Genomic DNA, 27,774 nt, shown 5'->3' with positions numbered 1-27,774 from the left:
TAGAGAAATAAGAGCCTTCACACGAATAGATATATGCCCATCCATGTTCATTACAGCACTGTTCACGATAGAAAAAAGTTGGAAACAACCTAGGTGCCCTTCAGTGGACGAATGGATAAACAAATTACGGTATATTCACACAATGGAATACTATGCAACGATAAAGAACAGTGATGAATCTGCGAAACATAACGGATGAATCTGGAAGGCATTATGCTGAATGAAATTAGTCAGTCACAAAAAGGACAAATATTGTATGAGAGCACTATTATAAGAACTCAAGAAAAGGTTTAACCGCAGAAGAAAGCATTCTTTGATGGTTATGACGGTAGGGAGGGAGGGAGAGGGGTATTCACTGACTAGATAGTAGACAAGAATTATCTTAGGTGAAGGGAAGGACAACACACAATACAGGAGAAGTCAGCACAACTGGACTAAACCAAAAGCTAAGAAGTTTCCTGAATACAACCAAACACTTCAAGGGACTGAGTAGCAGGGTCATGGGTCTGGGGACCATGGTTTCAGGGGACATCTAGGCCAACTGGCATAATAAAGTTTATTAAGAAAATGTTCTGCATCCCACTTTGGTGAGTGGCGTCTTGGGTCTTTAAAGCTGCGAGCAGCCATCTAAGATGCATCAATTGGTCCCAACCCACCTGGAGCAAAGGAGAATGAAGAACACCAAAGACACAAGGAAAATATTAGCCCAAGAGACAGAAAGGGCCACATAAACCAGAGACTCCATCAGCCTGAGACCAGAAGAACTAGATGGTGCCCAGTTACCAGCAATGTCCGCCCTGACAGGGAACACAATGGAGAGTCCCTGATGGAGCAGGAGAAAAGTAGGGTGCACAACTCAAATTCTAGTAAAAAGACCAGACTTAATGGTCTGACTGAGACTGGAGGAACCCCAGAAAACTTGGCCCCTGGACTCTCTTGTTTGCCCAGAACTGAAACCATTTCCGAAGCCAACTCTTCAGACAAAGAATATAGTGGATTATAAGACATAAAATGATGCTCATGAAGAGAGTGCTTCTTAGCTCAAGTAGATACCCCAGACTAAATGGGCAGCTACTGTCCAGTGGCAAGATGAGAAGGCAAAAAGGGACAGGAGCTGATTGAATGGACACAGGAAATCTGTGGTGGAAAGGAGGATTGTGCTTTCACATTATAGGGATAGCAACTAGGGTCACATAGCAATGTGTGTATAAAGGTTTGTATGAGAAACTACCTTGAAATGTAAACTTTCACTTAAAGTACAATTTAAAAAAATGGGTCACATAAACCAAAAACTCCATCAGCCTGAGACTAGAAGAACTAGATGGTGCCTAGCTACCGCCAGTGGCCTCCCTGATAGGGAACACAACACAGAGTCCCTGACAGAGCAGTAGAAAAGTAGGGTGCACAACTCCAATTCTAGTAAAAAGACCAGACTTAATGGTCTGACTGAGACTGGAGGAAACCCAGATGACATGGCCCCCGGACTCTCTGTTAACACAGAACTGAAACCATTCCTGAAGCTAACTCTTCAGACAAAGAATAGACTGGACTATAAGATGTAAAATGACACTGGTGACGAGTGTGCTTCTTAGTTCAAGTAGATACACAAGACTAAATGGGTAGCTCCTGTCCAGATGCGAGATGAGAAGGCAGAAAAGGATAAGAGCTGGTTGAATGGACACGGAAAATTGGGGATGGAAAGGAGGAATGTGAGGTCACATTATAGGGATAACAACTAGGGTCACATAACAATGTGTGTATAAATTTTTGTATGAGAAACTAACGAGTTGTAAACTTTCACCTAAAGCACAATTAAAAAAAAAGTTAATCCCAGCCTCTGTAGTAAGCACCTTCTGTAGCATCTCAGAGATTAATATGTGAGATTTGCATTTCATTTCTTTTTCTCAAAATAAAGTAAAACCGAAACTGGAACATAAACTAGATCATTTACTGACTCTTTTCTTGGTTTCAGACACTTGGGAACACGGATTTAAGTAACCCTGTCCTCAGGTAGGGCACCCTGGTTGCACAGTGGTTAAGAGCTTGGCTGCTGACCAAAAGATTGGCAGTTTGAATCCACCAGCCACTCTTTGAAAACCCTATGGGGCAATTCTACTCTGTCCCATAGGGTTGCTATGGGTTGGAATCCACTCGACGTCAAAGGGTTTCATTTGGTCCTCAAGAAGCTCTGAGTATACTGGGTAGACAAAAGGTGATTTTAACGTGTCTGCTGCCAGTTTTACCACCTTCATTGTTACATTTAGGATTGCCTTAATGTTTTATTTTTAATGATATGACAATTCTCCTATCTTGGTATATTGTATAATGCCTTTCTTACCCCCTTCTTCCCCTTGAATTCCCCTTTTTCCCTGTTTGCAGTATCTGGCAATATGTTCCTTACGCAGAATGCCATGTGCAGATCAGCTGGTGTTTCTATGGAGCAAAAGTAAGAAATAGAAAAATTGATTGCTTTTCTGTGCTTGTTAACATTGAAATATATTATGTGCCTTTGTATTTTCATTGATGGGGTCATGTGTGTCAGCCCACCCATTGGGTTATGTATTTGTTTTTGCCAGTTAGGCCAGTTGAGATGGGAGTATTAGTTTATTTGAACCAACATGTGTCAATATCACTAGTAAAACAAGATACCAGTATGCCATACCAAAAACCAGCACCATCCCACTCACCTGCACCACCTGGCTCTTCCCTTGGCCTTAGTACAACTGTTAGGAATACATTGTCCTGTTTCCTTTACCCCTCTCCCTCGTCCAACCCACATCACCTACACTAAAACTAGAAGTAACAAACTGCCTTTCCAGTCCTTTCTTCCTCTCTCTTCCTGCCCATTGCTGTCACATTTACCCCCTAAAATATCTTTATCATGTTACTCTTCAGAAACTGCAGTGACTCCACTGGCTTTCCAGGTCCTTCATGATCCATCTCCATCCATTTGCTCTCAGACACCTACCGTAGCCTTTATCCAAGCACAAATTCCAGCCTCACTCTCATCTCCAAGCCTTTGACCATTTTGTTTCCTGGACCTAGAATACCCTCTCCCATAGAGCCTTCTCTAGCTTACAATCACCCTTCCATTTTCCAAATGCCTCTTGCATTTTTATTCTAACAGTTTAACACTTAACTGTTGTGTAATTGCATTATGTGAAGGTTTTCTCTGTAACTGGATCATAAATTCCTTGAGAGTAGTAACTGAATAACCAATCTTTTTTTTAAAAAAAATAATACTTTATTGTGTTTTCGGTGAAAGTTTACATAGCAAATTAGATTCCCATTTGACAATTTCTATATAACTTGTTCAGTGACATTAGTTACATTTTTCACAATAAGTCAGCATTCTCTTTATTTGCCTTATGATTGTTCTGTTTCCAGTGCTCTAGTTTCCCTGCTCCTTATCTTCTTATCTTTTCTTTAGAGTAATTGTTGACCTTTTCTTCTCATATAGATGGTTTTTTAATGGAGCAGCATACTCACAGGTAGTATCCTTTATTTTGTGTGCCGATCTGTTATTTCGCTAAAAGGTGACCTCGGAATAGTTTCAGTTCAAGGATTAAAGAGTATCGCAGGGCAGTAGTCTCAGGGAGTCCTCTGTTGTTGTTGCTGTTTTTGTTAGGTGCCGTTGAGTCGGTTCCGACTTATAGCGCCCCTATAGGACAGAGTAAATCTGCCTCATAGGGTTTCCAAGGAACAGCTGGTGGATTCAAACGACTGACCTTTTGGTTAGCAGCCGAGCTCTTAACCACTGCGCCACCAGGGCTCCAGGAGTTCTCTAGTCTCAATTAATCCAGTAAGTCTGGACTTTTTGAGAATTTGAGTTCTGTTCTACATTTTTCTCCTGTTGTATCATGGTCAGTCTGTTGTGGCTCCGATCAGAACTGTCAGTACTGGTAGCAGGCACCATCGAGTTTTTCTGGTCTCAGTAAATGAGGCAATGGCTCAAGTAGGCTATTAGCCCTGTAAACTAGTTTCTTCTCTGAGATTTTGGTTTCCAACAAACTCTTTTTATAACCCCCAGTCACCCTTGCCTCAAGTGCAAGGTATAGATTTATTGAGCATCAGCTGTAAAAATATCATTTTTTTTTACTTTTATTTATTTATTTTTTATTGTGCTTTAGGTGAAAGTTTACAGCTCAAGTTAGTTTCTCATACAAAAGTTTATACACACATTGTTATGTGACCCTAGTTGCTATCCCTATAATGTGACAGCACATTCCTCCTTTCCACCCTGGATTTCCCGTGTCCATTCAGCCAGCTCCTATCCCTTTCTGCCTTCTCATCTCACCTCTGGACGAGAGCTGCCCATTTACTCTTGTGTATCTACTTGAACTAAGAAGCACACTCTTCACAAGTATCATTTTACGTCTTACAGTCCACTCTATTCTTTGTCTGAAGATTTGGCTTCAGGAATGGTTTTAGCTCTGGATCAACAGAGAGTCTGGGGGCCATATCTTCTGGGGATCCTCCGGTCTCAGTCAGACCATTAAGTCTGGTCTTTTTACTAGAATTTGAGTTGTGCAGCCTACTTTTCTCCTGCTCCATCAGGGACTCTCTGTTGTATTCCCTGTCAGGGTAGTCATTGATGGTAGCCAGGCACCATCTAGTTCTTCTGGTCTCAGTCTGATGGAGTCTCTGGTTTATGTGGCCCCTTTTGTCTCTTGGGCTAATATTTTCCTTGTGTCTTTGGTGTTCTTCATTCTCCTTTGCTCCAGGTGGGTTGGGACCAATTGATGCATCTTAGATGGCTGCTCGCTAGCTTTCAAGACCCCAGACACCACTCACCAAAGTGGGATGCAGAACATTTTCTTAATAAACTTTATTATACCAGTTGGCCTAGATGTCCGCTGAAACCATGGTCCCCAGACCCATGCCCCTGCTACACTATCCCTCGAAGTGTTTGGTTGTATTCAGGAAACTTCTTAGCTTTTGGTTTAGTCCAGTTGTGCTGACTTCCCCTATATTGTGTGTTGTCCTTCCCTTCACCTAAAATAATTCTTATCTACTATCTAGTTAGTGAATACCCCTCTCCCTCCCTCCCCACCCTCATAACCATCAAAGAATGTTTTCTTCTGTGTTTTAAACCTTTTCTTGAGTTCTTATAGTAGTGAAAATTACCATATTTTTACACGAATAACATGCTTCTTCTACATTTATTTGCCAAACGCACCCTCCCCCCACGAGGTATTTTAATTATTTATTTTTTGTACTTTAGATGAAGGTTTACAGAACAAATAGTTTCTCATTAAACAGTCAGTACACATATTGTTTTATGACATTGGTTAACAACCCCAGGACATGTCAACACTCTCCCTTCTCGACCTTGGAGGACCTTTTTTTTTTTTTTTGGTGGAAATACACATAGCCAAAGATACACCATTTCAAAAATTTCTACATGTACAATTCAGTGACATTGATTACATTCTTCTAGTTGTGCTGCTATTCTCACTATCCTTTTCCAAATTATTCTGTCACCATTATCTTCAACTCACTGTCCCCTAGGCTTCCCATCAAACCTTTTGAGTTGCTGTTGTCAATTTGATCTCATTAGATAATTCTTTTTTTTTTGTACTTTAGATGAAAGTTTAGAGAACAAATAGTTTCTCATTAAACAGTACACATATTGCCCTGTGACAACGGTTAACATCCCCACAACATGTCAACACTGTCCCTTCTCAACCTTGGGTTCCCTATCAACAGCTTTCCTGTCCCCTCCTGCCTTCTAGTCCTTGTCCCTGGACTGCTGTGCCTCATTAGTCCAATTTTGCTTTATGGGGCTGTCCAAATCCCTGGCTGAACCGTGAACCTCAGAGTGACTTCACCACTGAGCTAAAAGGGTGTCCAGGGGTCATACTCTCAGGGTTCCTCCAGTCTCTGTCAGGCCAGTAAATCTGGTCTTCTTGTGTGTGTTAGAATTTTGTTCTTCATCCTTCTCCAGCTCTGTCTAGGACCCTCTGTTGTGATCCCGGTCAGAGCAGTCACTGGTGGTAGCCGGGCACTATCTAGCTGTACTGGACTCAGTCTGGCAGAGTCCTTGGTAGCTGTGGTCCATTAGTCCTTTGGACTAATCTTTTCCTTGTATCCTGTTCTCTTCATTCTCCCTTGTTTCCGAAGGGCTGAGACAATAGATAAGTGGTAACTTTCGTGAAGGGTAAGATAGTATACCACAAGGTATTTTAGTAAGGGCCACTACACCAATTTTTTTTACATGTTCCCATACAAAAAATTAGCATAGCATGCTTATGAAAATATCTCACAGAGGGAGGTTGCAGTTGGTAAACAAATGTAGAAGGTGTGCATTATTCGCATAAAAATATGTTGATCAGCTGTTAACCTTCCTTCCCAACTGGAATTCTCTTCAGTAAACATTAATTGAACACCTGCTCTGAAATGACACTGGAATTTCTGAAAGAACAGAGATGAGAAGGACATGGTGTAGTCACAAGACTCATGTGGAAGAGATTATGTAATCAGCATGGATGTCTGAACAAAAGGAGTATTGAAGAAAAATCCTTTTGAGCTGGTCCTAGATGGATTGATGGATTGAATGGGGATTTCACCATGCTGAAAAGAGGATTGAGGGGAGTAGGGTGCTCAGGAGGGACTCCAGATAGAGCAGCTGGCCTGAGCAAAGGCATGGAGGTATAAAAGTACATGACCTATAGGGGGTGTTATGAATTGAATTGTGTCCACCCAAAATGTGTATCAGTTTGGCTAGGCCATGATTCCCAGTATTGTGTGATTATCCACCATTTTGTCATCTGATGTGATTTTCCTGTGTGTTGTAAATCCTACCTCTATGATGTTAATGAGGTGGAATTATCAGCAGTTATGTTAATGAGGCAGGACTCAATCTACAAGATTAGACTGTGTCTTAAGTCAGTCTCTTTTGAAATATAAAAAGAGAAGCAAGCAGAGAGACATGGGGACCTCATACCACCAAGAAAGTAGTGCCAGGAGCAGAGCACATTCTTTGGACCCAGGGTCCCTGTGCTTAGAAGCTCCTAGACCAGGGGAAGATTGATGACGAGGACTTTCTCCCAGAGCCGACAGAGAGAGAAAGCCTTCCCCTGGAGCTAGCACCCTGAATTCAGACTTCTAGCCTCCTAGAATATGAGAGAATAAGTTTCTCTTTGTTAAAGCCATCCACTTGTGATATTTCTGTTAAAGCAGCAAGAGGTAACTAAGACAGGGGGTATTACAGATTTGTGACAGGAGATAAAGTCTGTCTGGGTAGATGGGATCCATATTTCAAAGGACCCTGAATGCCATGCACAGAAGCTGAGACATGACCCTGTAGGCAGTGGAGAATGAGCCCGTGATTTTAAGCAGAGAAGTGACAAAAGGAATGTATCATCTCTGTAACACATATGTCAACCAAAAAACATTTCATCTGATTGCCCTCCTCCCTAACCCTCTATTGCAAGACAAGTCTTATGTTTGAACCCACCCAGAGGTGCCTTGGATGACAGACCTGAAATCCCTATGGAGCAGTTCTACTCTGCACACATGGGGTTGCCATAAGTGGGAATCGGCTTGATGTCAACTAACAACAGTAGTTGGGAAAATGAATCAAATCCCCTTACTTTGTTCGTGGCCTGCTTCTGGCTGACTTCAGGCTTGTGGCCATCTAGAAGTTTGATTTATTCCAGATGTGCCATTCTCTGGACTGACATGTCATAGTGAAGCCCCAAAGTGTTATGGAAAGAGCACTGGGATTTGAAGTTCACCTAGATATGGGTTCAAATATCAACTTTCAGGAACTTTTGTTTCCTTATATTCTGCTGCTTTATTTTTTTTCCTTGAACATTTTTATATTTGCAAAATAAAACTGTATCAGAATGATTTGTGGACATATGTCACTTTCAGTTTTACTGATTTTATTTATTTCCTTTGTTGAACTCCTATTTATAGCATCTGTTTTGCTTGATTTACTTGCTTCTTCTAATTCTCTTTTGTTGACTCTTTCTATGCATGTATTAAGGAAGCACTTTATAACCCAAAACCTACTGTCACTGAGTCGATTCCCATTCATAGCAACTCTATAGGGTTGCCAAGGGTGTAAATCTTTACGGAAGGAGACTGCCACATCTTTCTCCTGTGGAGCGGCTGGTGGGTTCGAACCATCAACCTTTTGGTTAGCAGCTGAGCGCTTAACCACTGCACTGCCAGGCCTCCTTTATAACCTAAACAGTAAACCAGATAGCTGCCCCAGGAAATGTTTCAAATGAGGCAGCTCAATTTAGCTGGATTGTTCTGTGTCAGTGGGTTACAGGAAGGAGTGTGGAAGGTCCCTATGCAGAAAAATGAAGTTTTCCAGATTCCCCTTTGTTGTATTGTCATCCTGTAGCATCATTATTTTGTTTTAATTAATTCCCAAAACAATAGGTACACTCATCTGAAAATATGACTGTAAGACATATTCTAAAGCCAAACATAAATTATTTTTGGACTCCCCATACGTGTGACTAATGTAGAGTTGCTGGAACCCTGTGAAACAAGTAACCAATAGAGAGGGAAGGATTCTGTATTACTTCACAAATTGTCTTGCTTTCAGTGCTAGTTTTACTGTATGGAGTGCTAGGAACTCATGGGCACTTAATAAATTCAAACTGAAAGAAAACTTCTTGAGTCGTGGTACTCTATTAGCCTCAGTTCTTCCCATTATTAAAATGGTGCTTATTTTCAACTAAGATTTCTAGAAACCTGGAGTGCCTACTCTTGAGATTGCTTTTTATAGGTTTGTTGAATGTAGTAAATGTTAGACAAATATTAACTGTAAATATTAACTCTGATATCTCCCACTATTAAAAAGGAAAGTTGATGTAGGGGTGGGGACAGGGAGCATGTCTTGTTTGGATTTTATTATATGTGTTCAGGTTAATGTTATTTCCATTGTTTTTTCATTTTCCCTGTTGAGTTTGAAGTAGCAACAGAAGTGTCAAGTGGAGTTGTTGGGAATTCGGTCCTGGAACTTGAGGGAGAGATGAGAGCTAGAGATACTAGATTTGCTTAAAGTATAAAGCGAAGTAAATCAGTGTAAGGCCAGGAAGGATCTGTTTTCTTGGTCAGGTGGGAGCTAAGACCTAGAGCAAAGTGGAGGGGTGATTTTTTTTCTTAAGAAATAAAGACACTTCTTGGAAAACAGGAGGGAAGACAGTGAGTTTCAAGATGCCCTATGTATTGTTAGTAATAGGAAAAAACTACTAACAATCCTGTTTTTTGTCAGGTTCCCTAGAAGCAGAAGCTGAGACAGGAAGTTTTGTAAAAGTGCGTTATTGAGGGAGGACTCTCAGAAAGCGAGTGAAGGAAGCCAGATAGAGAAGGGGAAGAAGCTCAGCCAGGATGAATGATTGGTGAGTAGCGAAGGAGCTCAGCTGAGGCTGCAAACCAGGGATTATTAGTATTCTAGGAACCATTTTAAAAAACCGTACAGGACAGTTCTACTCTGTCCTATAAATTCTCTATCAGTCGGAATCGATCCAGCGGCAATGGATTTTTTATTTTTTAAGGACCCATTTGATCCACACAGCAAGGTTAGAGTTTTTGAAGCTGAGGACGTAGTTTTGTGGTCAGTAATTTTGTACATTAACAGTACCTTTGAGAAAATTCATCCCCTTCTCTGCCTGACCATATGTAATCATGTAAACATGATAATGCTCCTGTTTAACCTAGTATTTAGTTTTTATCTGTACGGATTTCAAGCTGTTTGTATATACTCAAGAAGGCTATTGAAAATGCGTTTCTTGTGTTTATATTCATTCTTATCCTTAAAAGAAAGAAAGGTGTCCCTTGGAGGATTATCTGTTCTCTTGGTTTCAGCCATCACCTTGATGTTAAAACCAACCAAACCTGTTGCCGTCAAGTCGATTCCGACTCATAGTTACCCTATAGGACAGAGCAGAACTGCCCCATAGAGTTTCCAAGGAGCGCCTGGTGTATTTGAACTGCCGACCTTTTGGTTAGCAGCTGTAGCACTTAACCACTGTGCCACCAGGGTTTTCACCTTGATGTTAACAACTCCCAAATCTTTACCTCCCAGTCTTCATCTCATCTGGCCCTTATTCTGAGCATCATGTTTGTATCTGCCCCTCCATCCCACAATGATTCATGCATAATAGGTAGTTCATAAATGTCACTCACACTGTAGTCAGGCTGGTCTCTATCACAAGTGAGGTATTATCAAATGAGCACATGATGTGGACCTTAAATTTTTTTTAACAATAACTGTAGTCTTGGGCAAGTTACTTAGCCTCTCAGAGCTTCAGATTCTGTTGTAAAAATTAAATGAAAGAATTCACCCTAAGCAAATAGCCCAGTGCCTGGAAATTGAGAAGTACCTGGTACATATTAGTTCTTTTTCCTTTATAGTCAGTGTTTAAAATATTTTACTTATCTGCTGTGATTCCAGTTTTTCAGGTCTGTCACTTAATGTGGATTTATCACATGTAATTCTGATATCCTAGAGTAAGAAGTTTCTTAAAAAGAGTTGGAATACCTCAAAATATTATTTGCCTAATCTAACAGATCTTTGCTGGCCCTGACTCTTTGACTAAGAGTTCATTAAAAAAAATTTTTTTGGAGGGGGGTAGGGCTAGATAAGGTAAAGTTGACCATAATTCTGTGTTGTTGTTGTTTTTAATCAGAATACTAAGAATTTTTTTTTTTTTTAGTAAAACTTGGAATCTGAAGACTTAAACTTGAGATGTGGAAAGTTTTTTATCTTTAATTTTAAATTGTTGAGCAGAGAACAACGTTGATTGATACAATATGCCTCTTTTTCCCTTGTGTCAAGCATCCAATATTTCCATGCATCTACATTGTATTAGGAGCTATGGGAGAGTCAGAAGCATCAGATAATGCTTCTGTTTTACCAAATGGCCATAATATTTCTCAATACCGATACCTGTTTTTTATTTTAATTGATTACTTGTGAACTCCATGATTTGTGTACACATGCCCTCATTTGGTTTTACGCTCATTTGCATGGTTTTAAAAAAACTGTTGTTAACTACATGGTAAGGCTAGAGGTACGTTATACCTAGATGGTAACTGAATATATTAAGTAGTTCGTATGTCTATATTGTCAAAGTAAGAGCATGAGAGAAGACATAAAAATAAGTGGTAAGGGACTTAGAGGTCATTGTAATAAGTCTCATATTTTTCTTTCTGCATAGGAGCCATGGATAACAGAGGCTTTCGGCAGGGAAGTTTTAGTAGCTTCCAGAGCAGCACCAGTGATGAAGACTTGATGGACATACCAGGGACAGCTATGGATTTCTCCATGAGAGATGATGTTCCTCCCTTAGACCGAGAAATAGAAAGTATTATTATTACTGATGACAGTTTATCTAAAATTTACATGTAGTAAAAATTTTTTTCTGGTATACAGTCCTATGAGTTTTAACACATGCATAGATTCTTGTAACCACCACCACTAACAGGTTACAGAACAATTCCAACACCCCAGAGGATTCCCTCTTGCTACCCCTTTACAGGCATACTCCACTCTCCACTCTGTTTCTACAGTTTTTTTTTTTCTTTTCAAGAATGTCGTATACAGGTAGTCCCCAACTTATGACAGGGTCCTGTTCTGACGACTCCATTGTAAGTTGGTTCTGACATAAGTCAAACACCTCATTTTATTTTATTTTTTAGTTTTCATTATTGTCTTAGTCATCCAGTGCTGCTATAACAGAAATATCACAAGTGGATGGCTTTAACGAAGAGAAATTTATTCTCTCACAGTCTAGTAGGCTACAAGTCCAAATTCAAGGTGTCAGCTCCACTGGAATGCTTTCTCTGTCGGCTTTGGAGGAAGGTCCGTGTCATCAATCTTCCCTTGGTCTGAGAGCTTCTCTGCGCAGGAACCTCAGGTCCAAAGGACACGCTCTACTCCCGGCACTGCTTTCTTGGTAGTATGAGGTTCCCATGTGTCTCTGCTCACTTCTCTCCTTTATATCTCAAGGGAGATTGGCTTAAGACACTATCTAATCTTGTAGATCTCATCAATATAACTGCCACTAATCCATCTATTACATCATAGTGATAGAATATACAACCCATAGGGAAATCACATCAGATGGCAAAATGTTACACAGTCATACAATACTGAGAATCATGACCTAGCCAAATTGACAGATATTTTTGGGGGATACAATTCAATCCATGACAATTATTATTGCCTTTTATTATCAGTATTTTTATAAATCTGATCTTTGTCTTTGGGGTTGGAAACATTACATATAAACTTAGAGATATATTTTAATACATGCATAAAAAATACACAAATCATAAAAATTTACTCTGATGATGAAGAAGAGTTGGACAGTTTTGGCATTTTGTCAGTTGCAGTACTGACTCCACTTGTGGAAGGTTCTGGATCATCTGGAGTATCCCTGGGAATGCAGATGGCATTTCTAGTCAGAAAATTAGTGAGAGTTGTCTGTATGGTCCTTTTCTTTTGTTCTTCATGTATTTCGTGGTAACATATCACTTCTTCCCAAATCTGCCTATCAGCTTTAGCTAAGTGATCAGCGTTTGGGTCTATGTTTTCAAGCAACTGAAGCCCCTGATTTAGTTTAGAAAACTAAATCTGTACAGCAGTGTTTTGAACACTAAATCATAAAATTGAATAACTGCGAGTAAACATCTGAGAATGATAACACCAGCAAATTATGTGCTGCAACATTGTATGTAGTACATATGATTAACGATAGGATGTACAAAAAAATGGACAGTCGTAAGTGCAGTTCATCATAACTTGACTAAGTCATAAGTTGGAAACTGCCTGTATGTGGAATCATATAGTATGTCACTTTTTGAGACTGTCTTCTTTCACTCAGCGGCCATTCTAATAGATGTAATGTGGTATCTCATCCTGGTTTAACTAATGACTAATGATGTTGCACATCATTTCATGGGCTTATTTGCCATCTTTATATTCTCTTGGATGAAATGTCTGTGCAAATCCTTTTCTCTTTTTCTAAATGGGTTTTTTATTTGTTGGAATACATCTATAAAGTGAAAATTCTCCTCATCTATTATTTGGTTGCCTAGGTATGTCATTCTTTTCAGTGGCTGCATACAATTTCATGATACAGTTGTACCATAATTTATTTAACCAAACTTCTATTGATGCACATTTCATTTGTTTCCAGTCTCTTTCTAATACAAACATTGCTACAGTGAACAACCATATATATCTATATCTAGGAAACCCTGGTGGCGTAGTGGTTAAGAGCTGTGGCTGCTAACCAAAAGGTCGGCAGTTCGAATCCACCAGGTGCTCCTTGGAAACCCTATGGGGCAGTTCTACTTTGTTCTGTAGGGTTGCTGCGAGTCAGAATCAACTTGACGGCAATGGGTTTTTGGGTTATATCTATCTATGTATGTAAATATAGATAATATCTTTTAAGTATATGAGAGCATTTCTGTAGCATAGGTTTCTGTAGCATGTGCTTATTTCCCAGCAACTTAGCCAGTGCTGAATATTATTATTTCTTTTTCATCTTAACCAATATAATAGGTTAAAATAAATAAATAAATTCATGTTGTTGTTTTATTTTTGTTTTTTTAAATTAATGAGGCTAAGTATATTTTCATATGTTTATTGACCATTTTAATTTCTTTTTCTGGAAGTTTCCTGTTTACATGTTTTTTTCTATTTTTCTAATAGGCTGACTATCTTTTCTTATTTATTTATAGGAACCCTTTATATATTATTATTAATCCTTTTTCTTTATGACTCTTAAGTTCATGCTGTACTTTAGAAAAGACTGTACCACTTTACCACCAGCCACTCCTTGGAAACCATACGGGGCAGCTCTACTCTGTCCTACAGGGTCGCTATGAGTCAGAATTGGCTCGATGGCAATGGGGGTTTTGGTACCACTTTAAGATTAAATTTGTATAGTTGCTTTAAAACTACTGTCTGGTTCTTTAATTGATTGGGATTGCCATTCTCAAAGTCAGAGAGCAAGAAACTACTGCCAGAATTCATTATTTGTGTTAAGGGTATATGATATTTAGACACTTTTCTAGGTTCTAGGAATTAGCAAGACTTAAGACACCATCCTTGCCTTCATGAGGTTGTTTCTAGCTAGCTATACACAGCCCTGGTGGTGCAGTGGCTAAGAGCTTCAGCTGCTAACCAAAAAGGTCTGCAGTTCGAATCCACCAGCCACTCTATAGGGTTGCTGTGAGTCGGAATCGACTCGATGGCAACAAGTTTTTTTAAAACACACCTAAGTACTCATGATAGTACTTACCTGTTAGCGTTGTTGTGAGGATTAAATGACATAATAAATATAAAGTGCTTATGACTGACTGTACCTGGCATAGAGTTAAAATTTTAGCTATCTTTTTTTATTACTACCATAACCCATGTTATAAGGGCTATGAGAGCTTAGCAGAGGAAAAATTTTGTGTGTATGTGTGTTTGTCTGTGAAGGATTAGAAAAGGTATCACAGAAAAGGTATGTTTGAGCAAGGCCTTGAAAAATTAGTTATTTGATAGAAGGAAGAGCGTTCTAGGCAGAGAGAAAGCTTTTATGGAGCTATCAACAGGCATAATATACAGAGATATAAAAGGGCAGAATATAAGCCCAAATAGGTAAGTTGGAGCCTTGAATGTCATGCTAAGGAGTTTAAATTAACCTTATGCTCATTTTGAGGACATAGTGCCTTCACTCATTCATTCAACTGTTACTTTCAAGTACCTGCTATGAACAAGTCACTGTTGTAGGCACTGGGGATACAGTGGTGGAATTAAGATAGATATGATCCAAACTGACCTGGAATTTAGAATCTAGTTGAAGAAGACAGTAAATGAGTTAATAAATACATTACCTAGATAATCACCCATTGCAATAAATAGTAAACAAAAAAAAGTTGCTACTGAGTCGATTCTGACTCATGGTGATCCCATGGGTGTCAGAGTAGAACTGTGCTCCACAGGGTTTTCAATGGCTGATTTTTTGGAAGTAGACAGCCAGGGTTTTCTTCTGAGGTGCCTCTGGGTAGACTGAAACCTCCAACCTTTCATCAGCTGTCAAGCACATTAATGCTTTGCACAACATAGGGACTCTGTGATAAGTAGTAGGAAGGAAATAAACTGAATGACAATAGAAAATAAATAGGGAATAACACTTTAATTAGGAAGGTCAGAGAAGGCCTCTCTGAGGAGGTGACACAAATTGGGATATACCAATACAAAAACCACGGGTTAAAAAGGATGAAAAATAAGAAATATGCTCAGGGAATATACCTCATGAAAGCAGCAGTAGGAGATAGCCCCCGAATTTAAAGTTCATAAAAGAAGGATACTCATGGTTTGATATTTGCCTACTTTAGTAAAGGGAAATATGTTTGTGTATCACTTCCTCTTATGTGTAGTTATAACCATAATGAGTCAATTATACCAGTCACTGGCTCTAGTGAAGTGATCATTTAGGGTATCCATAAACTTCAGCCTCTACTTAAGGCTTCTGGCTAAACCAGAGAGGTTTAGCTTAGTTATTATTGTTGCTTCTAATAGAAAACGGTTTCTTATAGCACTGTATCACCAAAGTACTTTTTGTGTGTTTGTGTTGCTCTCAGTAGATGATTGAGGCAAGTGAGTCTCCATTATTTCCATTTAATAGACTAGAAAGCTGAGGAAGAACAAGATTTTGACATTGCCTATGACTGTAGAATTTGTGTTTATATGAGTAGTCTTTTCACCACTTCTCACTAGGTTTTATAGGAGGAGAATTACTGCTTGTGGTTTACAAGGTATGACCATAAAATAATGAGGCTGGTTTCCACCAGCCACAGGCAAAAATCAGTCCCCTTATGACACCCTGCAATGATATAATTTTCTTGCTTTGCTTTTTAATTGTTCCTGCTTTATTTACTGTTTTCACATGGGATTTCCTAAGAAAAAACTACAGAAAAAAAAAATCACGAAGTCCTTGGTATTTGGTGAAACTATGCATAAAATACTACATTTTATTCCAGGCACAATAGCACACACTAAACAGATTAGTTAGAAGGAGCTTGAAAGACAGTAAATGTGGTTCTTGTTTTCCAGATGGCTGGAGGGATTGATTTATGAGGAATGAATAAATAAATTATGCATGGCATGGTTAAATGCATCTGAGGTAGTGTTATAGTAGTCTATAAATTAGAAGAACTATAAACATGGAATCTAAAAAAAATAGAGGGGGAGGAAAATAGAAAAAGTGTTTGAGTAACAGAAAATGAGTCAGAGTTGTTCTTATAGTCCATCTGTTCTTACTTGGCTGCCTCCGAAGTCTGGACCTCACAGTCTACAATTAATTAATTCAGTATCTATGGAGCACAGCACTGTGGTGTTTTAGTAATGTTCTTTGATTCCTTTCTTTCCCTCACCTCCTTGTCTTTCTATCTAGCGTGGCTTGCTACTCCCTAACTGTGGAATGAGGAGACATTCCTGGCAGACAGAGCAACACAGGTAAAGGCACAGCAGCATGAGAGAGTCTTTTATATTCAAGAAACACAGAGTCTGCGTGTCTGAGGTCTAAGACTCCTGGGGTGGGGATGGTGGTGACAGTTGGTGCAGGAGGGAGGGCATCAGAGAACCAGGCAGGACGGGAGATCTAGTTAGAAATCTAGGTCGGGTCCAGATTGTGTCCCATAGCCAAGAAGTCATCCAATGATTTAAATGCAGAGGAATAATAAGATTTGTGTTTTGGAGAGAATTTGTGGCAGTGTGGAGGATGGATTAAGAGAATGAGCGTTGGGATATATTGTTGCCCACCCACTTTTTCCACCTCTCAGGTTCATTGGGAAGCTGCTTTCCCACTGGTAGTGCATGCTGCCACAAGGCAGGGGCCTTTATGACTGTTCAAAACTGCAAAAATGGGTAGGTGCCACAAATTGCTGTTTCTACAAGGTGTTGTATGAGGTGTGTACATTTTTGGTAGGAAGCATAGAAATTTTAAAAATTTTTCTTTGGGACACCATATGTTCCTCTGAACTCTAGGGGGCATCTGAGAGTAGAATTAGTGGGACAGGGTACGTCCCTCGGGACTTGGAGGGTAGGATTGTTGGTGGGAGCAAAAAAAAAATCCACACTACCTACTAAAAATTTAGCAACATTCACTGATTCAGCATGCTTCCATTAATGAAAACACATGGTATCAACAAAAAATTCAAAGCAGAAAATAATTGGATCTTGAAAGGGTTAAACTGTTATTTTTTAAAAATCAGACAAAAGATCAAAAGGCCTGAATGGGAATGGAGAGGAGGGAATAATAAATTCTGGAACAATTTCAGAGGTCAAATTGATAGGACCAATTAGATACAGAGAATAAAAGAGAAAAGAAGTCACGGGTGAATTCAAGGCATAAGCATAGTATGAGGGTAGGCTGTGTTTCCCCTTGTTGTTGTTAGTTGCTGTGGAGTCTACTCCGACTCATGGCAGCCTTGTGTGTAACAGAACACAGCATTGCCCATACTACCTCCTGCCAAGTCTCAACATAACCTCCCAATATCCCAGAGATGAAAAAATAAATCTTAGTTGTCAAATGGGATAGAATGAAAAACATGACAGTACATGAAATCCATCAAGTAAATTGTCAAACATTTCTGTTTGTTCTGCCACACTGTAAAAATCATAGTTTTCCTCCAGATAGAACTGGAAAATATCTTGGGCTCCAGCTCGTGATGAAATCTACCCTTATCACCTCGGTTATGCTTCTCCCAAGATGTCCAAGTTGAGCAACTGTGTGGATGGTGTGGGGAAGACAAGGAAAAGTACTTTGAAATCCATCATCTTCATTACCTTTAAACTTCCTTACACATTTAGCCTGAGAGAAAGGCAATCGTTACTGCCACTTTTTTGAGCTTCATGGGGCCATAAACTATACCAGTGTTACATGCCGAGCCTTTAAAATGAGACCTGTGATGATGTCCACAGGCTTTAAAGGTTTCCTTTGGGTTACTTAATAGGAAAATGTCTGGCCAAATTTTAGAATTTATATCCTCTTATCATTCACTCACTCAAGTATTTATTATTATTATTTTTTAACTGAAGTCTTTATTCAGATTTATTTAATTTTTACCACATTACATTTCGTTGTCATGTCTCCTATGCTCCCCTTGCCTGTGACAATGTTTCAGTTTTTCCTTGTTTTTTATGACCTTGACAGTTTTGAGTACTGGCCAGGTATTTTGTAGAATGTTCCTCAATTGGGATTTGCCTGATACATTTTTTTTTTTTTGTGATTAGACTGGGGTGATAGATTTCTGGGAGGAAGACCACAGAAGTCCCATTCTCATCCCATCATATCAAGGGTACATTCTATCAACATGACATCACTATAGATGTTAACCTTGATGACCTGACTGAGGTGTTAGGTTAACCATTTGTTAGTTTAAAAAAAAATAGTTGCCACTGAGTCGATTCTGACTCATGGCAGCCCCATGTATGTCAGTTGGTTAGCAGCGAAGCGCATTAACCATTTGTACCACCCAGGGACTCACGTTTGTTAGGTTACTTCACTGCAAAGTTACTTTCCCCCTCCCCTTTCCATACTGTACTAGAGAGTTTTGCTCCACCTCCTTAAGGATAAAATATCTACAGAAATTATCTGGAATTGTTCTGCATGGGAGATTTATCTATTCTCTCCCATTTATTTATTTATTCAATCATTTATATAAATATGGACTCATACCTGTTTTATATTTTGGCTTATAATCCAATACTACTTTATTATTTTGTTGCTTGAGTTGTTCCAGCTTTGGCCATTGGGAGCTCTTTCAGTTGGCTCCTGTGTCTCTTTGACATAGCCCCATCATTTTTTAAAAACACTTCCTTCCTTTCTAAGTACTACAAGATGCTCCGGGCTCATGATATATATTTCCTGCCCCAGTCCTAGAATAAGCCATTTCTCTAAGGAACCCTGGTTCCTTTTATTGCTGAACGGTGTTAAAAATAGAGATCTGGGCACTAGTTTTCTACTGGGTACTGTTGCTTCTAGGCCCCCTGAGGCAACAGAGCGAGGAAATATATGTGTGTATGTATACTAACCCATGTATATACATATATCTGCAAATATATCTCCATGTAACCATCTGTATGTGTATTAAGCTAAATATGAGTTCATACTGATGTCTTCAACTCTAATCCATTTACCACATGGCTCGTTATATAGCCTCCTTGCTTGTCTGTAACTTCCCACTCCAACAGTGAGAAATCTGGCTGCTACCATCCACCATCCATTTACTTGACTGTTCAGTTCCAGTATACATGTATAGTGGTTTCAGAATTGTTAACCTATACCACTCTTGGGAAATAACTTTATCAACTAGAGTATAATGCTTATGCACAGTTCCTTTTGCCTTTATTCTTACAGATTCCACTCATTTCCAAAGTTCCTTAGGTCAGCACTTTTCCTTCCATCGCCTTTGGTTATGTTTCTTCATACATTTGTAATACAGTTCGATTCTTTTGTCACATTCTGCATTTCATCCTGGGATCCCTGATCTCCTAAATGCTTTTTTTTTAAAAAATGTGCATACATTAAGATTCATTCTTTGCACTGTAAAGTTATGGGTTTTGACAAATGCATAGTATCATGTACCCACCATTACAGTATCATACAGAAGTGTTTCACCACCCTAAAAAAAAATCCCCTATGTTTCACCTATCCAATCCCCCCACCTCCTGAACCCTTGGCAACTGTTGATCTGTTTATCATCTCTAAATTTGCCTTTTCCCGAATGTCATATGAATGGAATTAATACAATATGTACCTTTTCAGACTGACTGCTTTCACTTAGCAATATGTATTTAAGATTCATCCGTGTCTTTGTGTGGCTTGATAACTCATTGCTTTTTATTGCTGGATAGTATTCCATTGTATGGATGCATCACAATCATGGACTGATTACCCAATAAGTAAGGTATACACGGGCTTACTTGTGCTTACTTATTTATCTGTAGTGCACAATTTCACCTGTTTTATCTTTGATGTGGTGAAACCATTGTGCACTACAGATTAGTAAGTAAACACAATTAAGCCCCTGCATACCTTGCTTACTGGTTAATCTGCTGCAATTATATATATATATATATATATATATATATATATTTGGAGGACATCTTGGTTGCTTCCAATTTTTGATAATTATGACTAAAGCTGCTATAAACATTCACTTGCTTGTTTTTGTGTGGACATAAGTTTTGAAATCAGTTGAGTAAATAGGAAAGCAATTACTGAATCATATGGTAAGATTATGTTTTGTAAGAATTTTTTAAGGAACTGCCAAACTGTCTTCCAAAGTGGCTGCACCATTTTGCATTCCCACCAGCAATGGATGAGAGTTCCTATTATTCCACATGCTTGTGAGCAGTTAGTACTGTTAGTTTTTTTGGATTTTAGCCATTTTAATAGTTGTGTAATAGATCTTACTGTTGTTTTAATTTTCATTTCCTTAATGAAAAATTATACTGAGCATCTTTTCATATGCTATTTGCCGTCTGTATATCTTCTTTGGTGAGGTGTCTGTTCAGATCTTTTGCCCATTTTTTAACTGAGTGGTTTGTTTTCTTATTTGTGAGTTTTAAGAGATCTTTGTATTTTGGATACAAGTCCTTTATCAGGTGTGTGCTCTGCAAGTATTTTCTCCCAGTCTGTGACTTGTCTTTTCATTATCTTTATCAGTGTCTTTCACAGAGTAGAAGTTTTACATGTAAAACTTTTTGCATTCGTTAAAGTCTAACTTACCAACTTTTTCTTTCTTGGGTTGTACTGCTGGTTTTGTATCTAAAAACTCATCACTAAACCCAAAGTCATGTAGATTTTCTCTTCTGTTTTCTACTAGAAGTTTTATAGTTTTGCATTTTACATTTACATCTATGATCCATTTTGAGGTAATTTTTGTGAAAGGTGTAATATCTGTCTAGGTTCACTTTATATATATACATCCAATTGTTTCAGTACCACTTGTTAAAAGCATTATCCTTTCTCTATTGACTTGCCTTAACGCCTTCATCAAAGATCAGTTGACTATATTTGTATAGGTCTCTTTCTGGGCTGTCTGTTTTGTTCCTTTGATCTGTGTCTTTTCTTTCAGTTATATCATGCTGTCTTGATTACTATAGCTTTATAATAAATTTGGAAATTAGGTAATGTGAGTCTTTCAACTTTATTCTTCTTCAGTATTATGTTGGCTATTCTAGATCTTTTGCTTTTCCATAGAAACTTTAGAATCAATTTGTCGATATTTACAAAATACCTTGCTGAAGTTTTTGTTGGGATTGTGTTGAATCTCTACATCAAGTTCAGAAGAATTGACATCTTAACACTATTGAGTCTTCCAATTCATGAACATAGAATATCTCTCCATTTATTTAGATCTTTGATTTCTTTCATCAGTGTTTTATAGTTTCCCACATATAGATTCTATACATATTTTGTTGGATTTATACCTGAGTATTTAATTTTTTAAAAAAGAATTGTTCATTGCTGGTATAAGGAAAGCAATTGACAGTTGTATATTGACCTTATAGCCAGTGATCTTGCTATACTCACTTATTCGTTGCAGGATTTTTTTTTTTTTGTAGATTCTTTGAGATTTTCTCTATGGACAATCATGTCATCTGCTAATATAGTTTTATTACTTCCTTTACAATCTGTATACCTTTTATTTCCTTTTCTTGTATTATTGAACTAGCTAGGATATTGAATAGGAGTGGTTAAGAGAGGAGATTTTTGCCTTGTTCCCAATCTTAGGGGGAAAGCATCCAGTTTCTTACCATTTAGTATGATGTTAGCTACAGGTTTTTTGAAGATGTTCTTTACTAAGTTGAAGAAGTTCCCCTTTATTCCTAGTTTGCTGAGTTTTAACCATGAATGGGTGTTAAATTTTATCAACTGCTTTTTTAGTGTCAACTGATATGATCTTATGATTTTTCTTCTTTAGCTTGTGGATTAAGGAGCCCTGGCGGTGCATTGGTTAAGCACTCCACTGTTAACCAAAAGGTTAGCAGTTCGAACCCACCAGCTGCTCCCCAGGAGAAAGATGTGACAGTCTGCATTCTGCAAAGATGACAGCCTTGGAAACCCTGTGGGGCAGTTCTACTCTGTCATATAAGGTCTCTATGAGTTGCAATCGACTTGATGGCAATGGGTTTGGTTTTGGTTTTAGCCTGTGGGTTACACTAGTTTTTCGAATATTGAACCAGCGTTGTATACCTGGAATAAATCCCACTTGGTTATGGTGTGTAATTATTGTTATACATTGTTGGATTAGATTTGCTAATATTTTGCTGGGGATTTTTATGTCTATGTTCATGAGCGATATTAGTGCGTAGGTTTTCCTTTCTTGTAATGTTTTTATCTGGTTTTCATATTAGAGTAGTGCTGGCTTCATAGAACAAGTTAAGACATATTCCCTCTGCTTCTATTTTCTGGAAAAGATTGTGGAAAGTTGGTATTATTTCTTCCTTAAAAGTTTGGTAGAATTCACCAGTGAAACCACCTGGGCCTGGTACTTTTATTTTTGGAAGGTTATTAATTATTGATTCAATAATAATAATAGATACAGGGCTATTCAGATTTTCTCTTTATTCTTGTGTGAGTTTTGTAGTTTGTATCTTTCAAGGAATTAGTCAATTTCATCTGTTATTAAATTTGTGTGCATAGAGTTGTTAATAAACCCATTGCTATTGAGTCAATTTCAACTCATAGCAACCCTATTATAGGACGGAGTAGAACTGCTGCCTAGGGCTTCTAAGGAGCAGCTGTGGATTCGAACTGCCAACTTTTTGGTTAGCAGCCATAACTCTAACAGTATTTATTTATTAACCTTTTAATGTCCAAGGGATCGGTAGTGATGACTTCTATTTCATTTCTGATATTGGTATTTTGTGTCTTCTTTTTTTCTTGGTTAGCCTGTATAGCAGTTTATCAATTTTATTGATCCTTTTAAAGAACCTACTATTGGTTTTGTTGATTTTCTCTATTGTTTTCCCTGTTTTGAATTTCAGTTTTTTCTCTTCTGATTTTTATGTTTTCTTCCACTTGTTTTAGGCTTACATTGCTCTTTCATTCTCTAGTTTCTTACGTTATTGATTTTAGCTCTTTCTTTTCTAATAGGTATATTTAATGCTATAGATTTCCCTCTAAGCACTGCTTTCACTGCATCCCACAAATTTTGATATGTTATATTTTCATTTAGTTCAAAGTATTTTTTTTAATTTATCTTGAGACTTCTTTGAGCCATGGTTTATTTGAAAGTGTGTTATTTAATTTGCAGATATTTAGGAATTTTCCAGCTATCTTTTGGTTATTGGTTTCTAGTTTAATTCCATCGTGTTAGAATTTATGGTAAACTGATTAGGAGTTGGGCGTGTCTAATGTTTTGTGTAGCTATAGGTGCCTGAGGATTCACATTCCTCTAATGTCCTTGTTTTTGTTTTCCATCCTGATTTTGGACTTGCCTAAGTACAATTACTGGAGCCCTGGTGGCACAGTGGTTAAGAGCTTGGATAGTAACCAAAAGGTCAGCAGTTTGAATCCACCAGCCACTCTTTGGAAACCCTATAGGGCAGTTCTACTCTGTCGGCTATGAGTCGGAATTGACTAAATGGCAACGGGTTTTGTTTTTGTTTTTTTAAGTACAGCTACTAGAGAGATTTTGTGTCTTGTAGCTCTTTCAGCAGTAATCCACTGTAATCCACTGGAGCCCTGTTGGTGTGGTGGTAAGGTATGGGTGAGAGGAACATTTAATAATCTTCTGATTAAATCTTTGTCTTTTAGTGAGCCTGTGTCTCTAGGCTGTGACCTTCACAGTGTTTTTCCAGTGGTATAGCTTTTTCTTCTCTCTAACCCCTACTTTCTTCTCAGACTATATTCCCAGTATATTTCCTTGAAGCCCTGACCCTGATGACTTTTTTTTCCCCTTAGATGAGACAAGAAGGTTAGAGGGGGCTGGAGTGGGAGTGGCAGTCCCTGGGTGGTGAAACTTGTTTAGTGCTCAGCTACTAACCAAAAGGTTGGTCATTTGAACCCACCCAGAGGTGCCTGGGAAGAAAGCCCTGGCAGTCTGCTTCCAAAAGCCTTGAAAACCCTATGGAATGCAGTTCTGTTCTGCTTCCAGGAGTCTGAATTGACTGGATGGCAACTAGTTCGGTTTGGTTTGGAATTGGAAGAATGCCCTTCCTCCACCTGGGATAAGGCTCAGGCAAAGTATTTTGCCCTGGAGCATAGGCCTTTGTTATGGAGAAAGCTCTGGGCTATTTCACAGTGATTACTCTTCCCCTCCCTTTGTCTGGAGGGCATCTTTCTTGGATCTTCACTACGAGAACCTGGTGGAGTTCTGGAGGTCAAGCCCATGCAAGTTTGGCTGCCCACCTAAGACTGCAGTCCCCAGGAGTTTCTCACTCTCCTGCTAATCCATACTCAGCCTTCAGCAGTTCATCAGAGTTGTCATTTAAGTGTTTCTACCCGTTTGTGGCTCCAGCGGTTTCTACTCCAGGTAAGCAGATCTCAACTGTGTCTCTTTGGATAAACCTGTCTCTGGATTTCGGGGTGACAATTTCCTTTGCAACCTCAGTTCTCTGATGGGTCCAAGAAAAGTCATTGATTTTCAGTTTCTCCAGCTTTTTCTTGTTGTGAGGGTGGAAGTGATGACTTCTAAGCTCTTAAAGCAGCTGAATCTGCAAGTTTCCTGTTTATTTTTCAGTTAGTGAAACCATTTTGGTCCCTTGGAGGAAAAACTAATATTTTAGAGTTCTTTGGCAGTACATAATTCCTGAGTGGATTATTTTAAACCACACCCTGTTTCAGTTTATGGTGTAGGGTAGGCGAAAGGATTACTATAGTGATTCAGAAGTGTGTGCTAGATGTTTCTGGGATCTGTGGCTACCAGGTACTCCAAACATACTGTAGCCGTATTGGTATAGCTCTAGTTAACCATATGCCAGAAACATTGGATTTCAGTGAGTTACTTGGTTCTCCTACCCTTCACTGATAAGCTAAGTCTTACCTTTTTTTTCCCTAAGGATTGGCAGTGCTGTTTGATCTTAGCAGAAAAAGTGTTCTCAGATAACTATGTACTCAAATACTATTTGGAATTTCTCAGATCTAAGATCCTCTGAGAAGTCGTTTGGTGTAATGTGTGAGTGATCCAACAAAAAATCATTGCAAAAATTAGATAGAGTTTGAGAGTTGAAAGAGATCTTAAAAATCATTTTACAGACGGGGAACGTGAGACCCATAGAGATTAAGGCAATTAACCAAGATCACACACACAACTAGTGAGTTGTGGAGCTAGGATTAGAATCCAGATCTTCTCACTGTTGAATAATAAGTCTGATCACAAAGACCTTCTTCCCATTAGTTTTAATTTAAAAAATTAGTAAGCCATCTTCCTCTCAGTGCTTTTCTTCTGGGGTTCACCAGGAACTATTATCTGTTTTGTCTGTAAATATCCCAGTGGTCTGCCTTTAGAATATAGGTCTGCCCTTTGCAATGTCCTATGTCTACTATTAGACAAGAGAAATTCCTAGATGTATTTTTATTTACTCCCTTTTCTGTTCATGACATCACAATATTCCCATGAACCCAAAAGCAATCTCCTAATTGGTATTTCCTCTCTTGAAGTCCTCTCCCCACAAAGAATAATTGGTACTCTCTTCTTCTCAACTCCCTTTTGTATATTAATAGGGAGAAATCAACATAAACAAAGCACAGAACTGGAGAATTGCTGCTTCTTAAACAGTAATTACAAGTTATTAAACAGGTTTGTGCTACCCAAAGAGTTTCCCAACACTGGTATGTAATGTGCATTTTAGGACTGTGCCTCCCTACCCATTACATTCCCTGATCCTTTTTGTCAATCTCATTAATGTGTAAACTTGAGAAGGAAGGAATAAAGAGCAAGTAATGGAGCACAGGGCTATTTTCTTTATACAGCTAACCCTCAGCAACTTTGTCAAGTCTAGTCCATTTGCTTTCAGTTCTATATTGATTTCTGTGGCATTCTAGCCAAGTGGAATCCTGCAGATACAAGCCAAAATCCTCATTGTATTTTTTCCTAAGTCTGGCAGTTAGCACCCTGACTCCACTGGCAATGAAAGAGGATTGGTGAGGAACTTCAAGATCAGAGCAGATAGTGGTGAGTAGGAGGCATAAAAGAAGTACCTACCAAGCAAATATCTACAACCTAGTAGGGATAGAGCTGTACCCAGCAGAAAACAAGGAGTCAAAAGGTGGTGTTAGAATATAGGTTCATGCTTGTCTCGAAAGCTCTTCCTGTCCTTTTCTGCCATGCCCCACCTTGTATACTTCTCATAACTCTAAAACTTCATTTCAATAGTATATATAATACATTTGTTATAGTTTTTGTAGTTCTATTATCCACATCTTTCATTATCCTTTTATTGTCTAACTCTCAGCAGAGTTAGATTAGTTTCCATTGTTCTTCCTGTCTCTTAGACACCTTCAAGTTTTAACCTGATGTGAACGGGTCAGTCCCTAAATGAAATGAGTGCAGGTGTGATATTCAAAATGTTTAATAACGTAATACAAGCACTTAGCAATCAGACTGGATGTCAGACATAGCACTGGAGCAGTGCCCTGGAACCTCCTGGTATTCCAGGAGTTTCTAGGGGAGGGCGGAGGGAAAAAGGGTCCTCAGGGAGGAGTTATTATTTATCTACAGCTAAAGAAGTATTTTCAGTATTTAACAACCAGTTTGGCTATACTGGAGCCCTAGTGATGCAATTATAAAGAGCTCGGCTGCTAACCAAAAGATTAGCAGTTTGAATCCACCAGCTGCTCCTTGGGAACCCTATGAGGCAGTTGTACTCTGTCCTATAGGGTCGTTGTGAGTCGGAATTGACTCAATGGCAATGGGTTTGTGGGTGTTTTTTTGGTTTATGGCTATACTAGGTCCCTGGGTAGCACAAATGGTTTGCACTCGACTACTAACCTAAAGGCTGGCAGTTTGAACCCACCAGTGGTGCCATGGAAGAAAGGCCTAGCGATCTGCTTCCATAAAGATTATAACCAAGAAACCCCTATGGAGCAGGTCTACTCCGTAACACATGGGGTTGCCATGAGTCCGAATTGACTCCATGGCAACAGGTTTGGGGTTTTTTGTTTGTTTGTTTGTTTTTTGATACTTATACTAGGGGGCAGTGGTTGTTCATGGTAGAATTCCCTGCAGGAGAACCAGGTTTGATTCTCAGCCAGTACACCTCAAGTACAGCCACCACCCGTCTGTCAGTGGAGACTTGCATGTTGGTTTGATGCTGAACAGGTTTCAGCAGAGCTTCCAGACTAAGATTAGGAAGAAAGGCCTGGCAGTCTGCTTCCAAAAATCAGCCAGTAAAAACCCTGTGGATCACAACAGTCAGATCCTGTTGTACATGGGCTCACCATGAGTCAGGGGCCAACTCAACAACAGCTAATTACAACATGGCTGTACTAATGTGTACTAACTAAATTAAAAAAAATAAAACCAAACCCATTGTCATTGAATTGATTCCAACTCATAGTGACCCTATAGGACAGACTAGAACCTGCCCCATAGAGTTTCCAAGGAGCGCCTGATGGATTTGAGCTGCTGACCTTTTTTTTTATTATTTTTTTATTGTAATTGTACTTCAGGTGAAGGTTTACAGAACAAATAGTTTCTCATGAAACAGTAGTACACGTATTGTTTTATGACATTGGTTAACAACCCCACGACATGTCAACCCTCTCCCTTCTCCTTTTTTTTTTTTTTTTT

The 27,774-nt window shown here is 38.8% G+C and overlaps 1 protein-coding gene across 1 annotated transcript in view; it reads left to right on the top strand.

Moving 5' to 3' along the window:
• Nucleotides 1-27,774, top strand: part of CLCN5 (chloride voltage-gated channel 5) — a 211,070-nt gene that overhangs the window by 144,930 nt on the left and 38,366 nt on the right. The window contains exon 2 of the mRNA XM_004376831.3: nucleotides 11,187-11,333. Coding sequence (XP_004376888.3) covers nucleotides 11,187-11,333 — 147 coding nt within the window. The remainder of the gene's footprint in view (nucleotides 1-11,186; nucleotides 11,334-27,774) is intronic.

Source organism: Trichechus manatus, unplaced genomic scaffold, assembly GCF_000243295.1.
Source record: "Trichechus manatus latirostris isolate Lorelei unplaced genomic scaffold, TriManLat1.0 scaffold00046, whole genome shotgun sequence".
Taxonomy (NCBI): domain Eukaryota; kingdom Metazoa; phylum Chordata; class Mammalia; order Sirenia; family Trichechidae; genus Trichechus; species Trichechus manatus.
This window is presented reverse-complemented; position numbering and strand designations above follow the sequence as displayed.